At 41.7% G+C, this 7,126-nt stretch overlaps 1 protein-coding gene across 1 annotated transcript; it reads right to left on the reverse strand.

The window, feature by feature from the left end:
• Positions 1 to 239: 239 nt before the first annotated feature.
• tox4a (TOX high mobility group box family member 4 a) lies at positions 240 to 5,982 on the reverse strand. Its single transcript, XM_083928400.1, has 9 exons — positions 5,567 to 5,982; positions 5,409 to 5,474; positions 4,353 to 4,634; positions 3,998 to 4,237; positions 3,517 to 3,849; positions 3,340 to 3,420; positions 2,533 to 3,240; positions 1,065 to 1,210; positions 240 to 972 (listed from the first exon to the last, which is right to left on the reverse strand). Exons 1-9 carry the CDS (start codon positions 5,669 to 5,671, stop codon positions 915 to 917), a joined length of 2,019 nt encoding a protein of 672 aa, XP_083784526.1. The 5' UTR covers positions 5,672 to 5,982; the 3' UTR covers positions 240 to 914.
• Between the last annotated feature and the right edge of the window lie 1,144 nt (positions 5,983 to 7,126).

A 7,126-nucleotide genomic window follows, 5' to 3' on the forward strand; every position in this document is an offset into this window, starting at 1 on the left:
ATTACATTGTTAGACATCAGACTATTTTGATTTACTGGCTGTTACATAAAATGATTTTTAGAATGATCAGAAACCCGGATCAAGTGTTTCCATTAGCACAGTACCCCAGTTTCTATCCGAGTCCTCCGGCTCATTCATCCAGGTTTCTATCCCTGTGTTTCACTCACGAAGCAAAGCAGAAAGAGAAAGTACTGAATTGAGAAAATCGGCTCATTTATTAAGAAAACATAAAAATCCAGCCTTTTTAAAAAAAAAAAAAACATTGATCTGAACAGAAGGTTTTTTTAAAAAAATGAAGGCAATATGAAACCTGGAAGGCCACTATTCTCAGTACAAAAACAAGGTTGATACAAACTGTTTCCCACTCAAAACAATGCATATTTCAGCTGTAGTTTGTCGTAAAGGAAGAACTGGAATAATTGTTTTGCTTGCTTACAGACATGAAACACCAAAACATTTCAGAATATGAATTTCAAATCAGTGAACACTGTACAAACACGTCTCAAACGGCTGTTAAGAGGTTGACCTGTTCTTTGTCAGTGCTTTGAGAAAAACAGAAAAAATGTATCTGGACCAATGACTTCATTGTGCTGATCTTTTCTCTAGCTGCCCTGAAGTCCCTTGAAGTCTGACTAAAGCTGTATACATAATCAAACATAACGCTACATTATCATCCTTACCTTTCATTATAATCGTCTGTGTACCAAAAACATGAAATCACTGTCCTAATTTATTGATATTTAGCAGTACGACTTGTTTATTGTCCTGAACAGCAACTGTCCAACCTACAGTACATGAACAAAACAGTGAGAGAACTGCGATGAAAGCACGTTTGTTCTGCATTGGTCCTTTAAAATATTAACACTGGCTCCTGGTGTATAATAAGTCTTCTGTTGATGACATTGGCAGCATCTTTATTTCACCATTCCCATACTCTGATTCCTGATCGAGCACCACGCCTTGAATATATTTCTGAAAAACAGAAAATATTGAGTTCAGGGAAGTTCTCTATTGTCTGATGAAACCAAAATGTAAACAAGTGCTTGTTTTAAAACCCTACGCACCTGCAATGAGTGGCCACACATTCGTTGCTGCAGTATTCTTTGTCCCAGTCATCGCTCTCTACTGCAGCGTTGTTACAGCCCGTCCTCACACACACACTCCTCCTCATGGTCCTGGCACCATTGGACCCATTCACCTCCATCTCTTCCTGAAAAAAGGAGGAAATATTTGGAAGAGCATCTTTAGTATGGCGACCCCGGTATTGTTTTGTACACAGAGTCCTATGACGCAGCTTCAACTTTAAATCACAGTGGCTCGAAGCACTTACAGCTTTGGGGTTATGCAAAGGTCTGTATCATCTGTGTACATGTATTTAAATTTATACATGTATGATCTTTTTACTTGTCTTTAGGTGAAGTTTTTATATAAACCCGTAGTGGGTTTCTACCTCACCTGCACAAGTGTTTTGTATAGATTTTCTTTTCTATGTCTGCCTTTTCTTTTAAATCATGCAAAAGTAAAAAAGGTGCATTTTCCCCCAATCATCTGTTCTGAAACTGTACGGGTTACTGAGTGAACAACATTTTTTCACTTCCCCAGATGACACACAAGTGTTTTCAACTGTGGTTTTCTCTTTGCTGCTCTGCTGTAAAACTGGTGACAACAGCATGTGTGCACAGCGTCTATCCTCTCATGGGAACATGGAGCTACTTCAGAGCTGCTTTAATCCTCGTGGTGGTCCCACTCTTCTCACACAGACGCACTGATATAAAGCTGTGCCGTATTCTTTCCGTTTTCAGTTAAATAACCTGACTCTCCTCAGAGATAAATGCAGGGTCTTGGAATTCCTTTCTGATTGGTATTTTTCACAGATCAGTTAAGATTGTTCCTTCGTCTTCATGGTGTTGTGTCTGAGTGGAAATGAACCAACCAGATGTCTGACATGTCAGAAGCAGGTGTCTGACCCTAAAATCTCAGCTGATTTTCATTCAACTTGTGAAACGTATGCAAATATTTGGCTCTACCACTTGGTAATCAAAGTAAGAACTTATGGTAAATACTTAAGAAGATCAGTTTGTGGAATCATTTTCACTTTGACATAAAAAAAGACTTGTTTCTTGTCTAGATAAGTGACAAAAAATCTTAACATCAACTCTGATCCAATGCTCAAACAAACAAGACTTATCTGCACTACTATAGCATTAAGAAGGAAGGATACAATGTAACATCTTCTGACTTGTGAGGCAAAAAAGGCAAAAATGTGGCTATGGTAAAACCATGACCCAGTTAAATCTTTATAATAGTTTTCACTTAAGAAAATTAGGATGATAAATAACTGAGCTATAACTAATATAGTAATAATAATAATAAATATAATAATATAATAACTAGCTGATAAAAGCCAGCTTCAAAGAACTGAAATATCCAAACATGTCAAATCAGCAACAGTAGATTAGTAATAAAGAGTTGTTTGTGGATAAACAAGGTCCCAGCATCACACAAAGCAAACAATGAATTAAGAACATTTACCTCCTCTGAATGCAGCACTTCCGTAACATCATCATCGTCAGTGTTTCCTGACGTGTCTGCAGAATTCACCACCTGTAGTGACACGACGGATGCCGACTGGGCAGATGTAGTGGCTGTAGATGACACAGCTACTGTCTTGGGGATGATAATTGGCAGAGCCTCTTTGCTCTGCAGGGACGCAGGAACTATTTTAATCTGGAGTGGAGGTGGAGGCGTAGCTGTTACGGACACAGGGAGACCTGCCGTGGTGCTTCCCTCACGGGGCTTGGCCTGTAAGGGTGGAGGCGCGGGTGCCATTTGCTGGAGCCGCGGCGGAGGCGGTGCGTTCTGCATCTGCAGCAGCGGGGGTGGCTGACGAGAGGCGCCCGACACTAACAGTGTGGGATGCAAAGTGCGTACCCCTCCGGGCAACACAGTAACCACCTGCCCCCCTGCCTGCAACAAGTGCTTTGGGATTATGATGTTAGTGATGGTCGGCGCCGGCGGTGCCACTGGAGAGGTTTTGTTTGCCCCTGTGCGGGAACGTGTGGTCATCTCTGGGACATCCAGGATGATGTTGGAGGCACAAATGTTAGTGATGGTGTTCTCTTCCAGGCTGCTGGCAGCTGAACGGATGGCTTGGTGACCAGTAAAGGGTAGGCCTCCTGGTGTCAGGTTGACCACCTGTGGAGGTGGTGATGGGGCGGTCTCCATCTCCTCAGTGGCAGGCTGTGGTGAAGACCAGATTTTAAAAATAAGGAAAAGCCATATAAAAAAATCCCATACAGCAATTAACTGGTTTTCGTTTTGAGGACAACTTGATCTTACCTGCGTGAGCTGGTTGGCTCTATAAGCTGCAAGCGCTTTCAAATACTCCTTTTTGGCAATTTCTGTCTTTCTCTTATACACCTAGTGGAGACAAAAACAACCAACAATCATCATGTTTCTTCCGAAAAAAATGACACAGGACTTTAATGTACTGTATACAAGCATGTGTTCTTATACCTGTTTCTGCTCCTCTGCCAGGCTGTCCCACATGGAGGCCACAATCTTTGACACCTCCCCAAAAGATGCATTTGGATTCTGGCCCTTTATAGCTGCCTGGGTGTCTCTAAAGAACAGCGCATATGCTGAAACGGGCTTCTGTGGTTCATTTGGGTCTTTCTTCTTTCTTCCTTTCTTAGCGCCCAACGCCCCCGTCACTGAGGCCAGCATGGCCGGCTTTCCCCCGCCTCTCCTGACTGTCGCTGGAGTCAAAGAAGGTGTAGGAGCCGTGTGGGAGGACACATGGGAGAGGGACGAGGAGAGATACATCGGGGAGTCTACCAGCACACTCCTCTGTGTAGGGGAGGAAAAGGGGAGAGATGGGAGAGGACATGTTAGCTGTAGGATCTAAAATACAGCACGGGATCCAAAATGTATACAAGAAGGCCAGAATGGATCCAAGCAAACATTAATGTAAACATCTACAGGTGACACCCCACACCTTGAAGTCATCCATGTCCTCATCTTGCAGAGAGCCAGCTGGTGATGGTGTTGCTGAGAGCGGTTGTGATTCTGAATGATGCCCAATATTATCCCCGCCAAGACCCAGTGCCAGCTCAGACGGGTTAATGGTGCTCAACTGGCTGCTTCCCAAAAGACCATGACTGATGTCACCGAGTTGGACATCAATGGTCATGGGGGATGAACTGCTGAAATGCGAACCACTGGAATTCCCCAGTTCCTGCAGAGGGATTAGAGCACAAAAACTGCATTCACTCCAGACAGGTTCTATAGTCTATAAAAACTACTCTGCTGTCATTAATATTTCGTTTAACGTGGTTTTTGAGGGCACTCACCAGAGCGGAGGAGCTCAGCAGGGCTCCCCCTCCAGACTGGCCCATTGCCCCAAGGTTCAGCTGCTCCAGGCCTTGAGACCCAGAGTTCACGAATGTGGAAGCAAAGGAAGGGTCATTTGCCTCCACCACCAGGTTGCTAACAAGGTTACGGGAGCCCGAAGACCCCCCGGTGCTGTCTGACCCATCTGTCAACTCAAAGCTGCTGAGAGTCGGGTCTGGATCCAGGGAGATGGGGGGGATCTCAAACACCTCATCCCCGAGACTGGGAGTATGGAAGGTCTGCTGTATATGTGGAGAAAGACACAGATATGATTTGATTCGATTCATTTAGCACATGTTAAAAAAACAACAACAAGATAACATTACAAGAGACATTAAGTAAAAAAAGGACAAGCAAAGGGACTGGGCATGTCGGGTTCCTTACAAATATTCAACAATATTTAACATGAAAAATGATCAGAAGAAATGGACAAACAAATAAGGCGAGTAAAGAAAGTGTGGAACAAGAAAAGAGAAGGACAGGTGATCATAACAAGATAAAATAATTATTTAATTCTTTTTTATAATTAATTAGACTATTGATAGTCAAATTTGTCAGTTCTTAATTACCTGAAACACATGGAAAGATCAGTACAATAAATACTTATAATCAGTACAATAAATACTTATAATCAGTACAATAAATACTTATCAGTACAGATCTGTACAATAAAGACTTATTATCAGTACAATAAAGACTTATTATCAGTACAATAAAGACTTATCAGAACATATCTGTACAATAAAGACTTATTATCAGTACAATAAAGACTTATCAGTCCAGATCTGTACAATAAAGACTTATTATTAGTACAATAAAGACTTATCAGTCCAGATCTGTACAATAAAGACTTATTATTAGTACAATAAAGACTTATCAGTACATATCAGTACAATAAAGACTTATTATCAGTAAAATAGAGACGTATAATCAGTATAATCAACATAGTATCAGTCCAGATCTGTATACTAAAGACCTGTTACAGATGGACTGTGCTCCCATGTTGATGAACTCACCTCAGCAGACAGAAAAGGGTGGCCTGCTCCACTGATGGTCAGATAACTGTCGCTGCCTTCTGGAAACTGATGACAGATTGTAAAGTTAACTAACTGATGTGCAACTTCAAAGCGGACATTTTCCAGTTAAATATAAATATAATGTAACGTTGGGTGACCTTGTTTTCCTCAGAGTATCCGCCATACGCCTGTGTGTCCAAAAACTCCGAGTCCACATTTTGGGCACATCCATCCGACAGGTCAGAGTAAAAATTAAGATCCATTTTTTAAAAAAGGACTTAGTCAAAAATAACTTATAACACACGCGGTATACTTTGTCTTAACATTAAGGATATATGCTAAAGGCTAGCTGGCTAATCTTAGCCGGTTAGCATCGGTCGAGGAGATGACGCTAAGCTACTTTAGCTTAGAAGCCGAGGGGGGAAACGGGGGCAAGAGCGGTGGATTTTACGCTTATTATCAGCCAAATAATCCCAAAGGTTATAAAAAAGAAAGAAAAACACTTGGTATTAGTTCCCCGGGGCGTAAAGCTCACTGGAGGCCCGACAGAAACCCATTCATTTGCTGCTGTGATGCTAACACCGCACCACGTCCGACAACAGCCACTGTGTTACATTCACGGGCCGTGGGACAAAAGAGTTCCCTTCATCCCACAACTACACAGTAAAGAAGCTACTGTAGATTTGGAGATATGTGTGTGTTGCAAGCTAAACTTATCATTTCCTTTAACTGGAAAAATGTTGATGGACCAAGAACTGGAAGGTGGATTGAAGAGAGGCAAATAGAAATTTTAACATACATTATTAGATGGAAGCAACATGTTTTGATGACATATGGGGACCTTTTATATATATATATACTTTAAAAACATGACACCAATGTTGGTAACGTGCTACAGCAGGAGGAAGCTCTGAGAGAGTAAAATGTCCATGTGGTGTGACATAAAGTCCTGAGAAACGCCCTGGAACTATTTCCAATATTTGTTTATTTAATTAATATGCAATGTGCATGTGTGTGTGTGTCTGTGTCTGTGTGTGTGTGTGTACATGTTTCTGTGTCCATGTGGGCATATATGTACTATATACCATATCCAGGGTTCTATTGTTATCCACATTTTTAATTTATTAACTTGTTTTTTGTTCTATTTGTATTTAATTGTGTTATTATTGTTTTAACACCCTTTTCTTATTCTTATTTTCAGACAGGGGGAGGGAATGGGAGCGAGAACAGGGAGAAAAGTTTGCTTTGTTGCGTGTAATAGTAACTTGCTGTTTGATTTGCTGTAGTTTGTGAACATAAAACTAAATACATTCATTTAAAAAAGGAAGCACGATAGAAGTTTGCTTCATGAAACTAGTGCTATCTGTTCACGTTCTTACAGTGTCTAGGTCATTAAAATATCAATACTTCAATACAAGGTATTTAATAAGGATGCGATATCCACATCAATAGTGCGAAAATTATCAAAGAAAAAAAGGAAGAACAATAGGGTTTTTCTTTTCGCCCATGGTGTCAAGTATCTCATCTCATCTCTCATCTCCATCCGCAGCAGCAGCTTTAGCAGGGGACCCCAAACTTCCCTTTCCCGGGCCACATTAACCAGCTCTAACTGGGGGATCCTGAGGCGTTCCCAGGCCAGTGTGGAGATCTAATCTCTCCACCTGGTCCTGGGTCTTCCCCGAGGCCTCCTCCGAGCTGGACCTGCCTGGAACACCTCC

Source organism: Echiichthys vipera (genome assembly GCF_963691815.1).
Source record: "Echiichthys vipera genome assembly, chromosome: 15".
Classification (NCBI taxonomy): domain Eukaryota; kingdom Metazoa; phylum Chordata; class Actinopteri; order Perciformes; family Trachinidae; genus Echiichthys; species Echiichthys vipera.

Bases quoted from the DNA above. Each gene is read 5' to 3' on its own strand.
- tox4a (XM_083928400.1), bottom strand. From the start codon at position 5,671: ATGGATCTTAATTTTTACTCTGACCTGTCGGATGGATGTGCCCAAAAT. The intron at 4,635-5,408 runs GTGAGTTCATCA...CCACATATACAG, and splicing joins ACCCTTTTCTGTCTGCTGAG to CAGACCTTCCATACTCCCAG. The intron at 973-1,064 runs GTGCGTAGGGTT...TCTGTTTTTCAG, and splicing joins TGTGTGGCCACTCATTGCAG to AAATATATTCAAGGCGTGGT.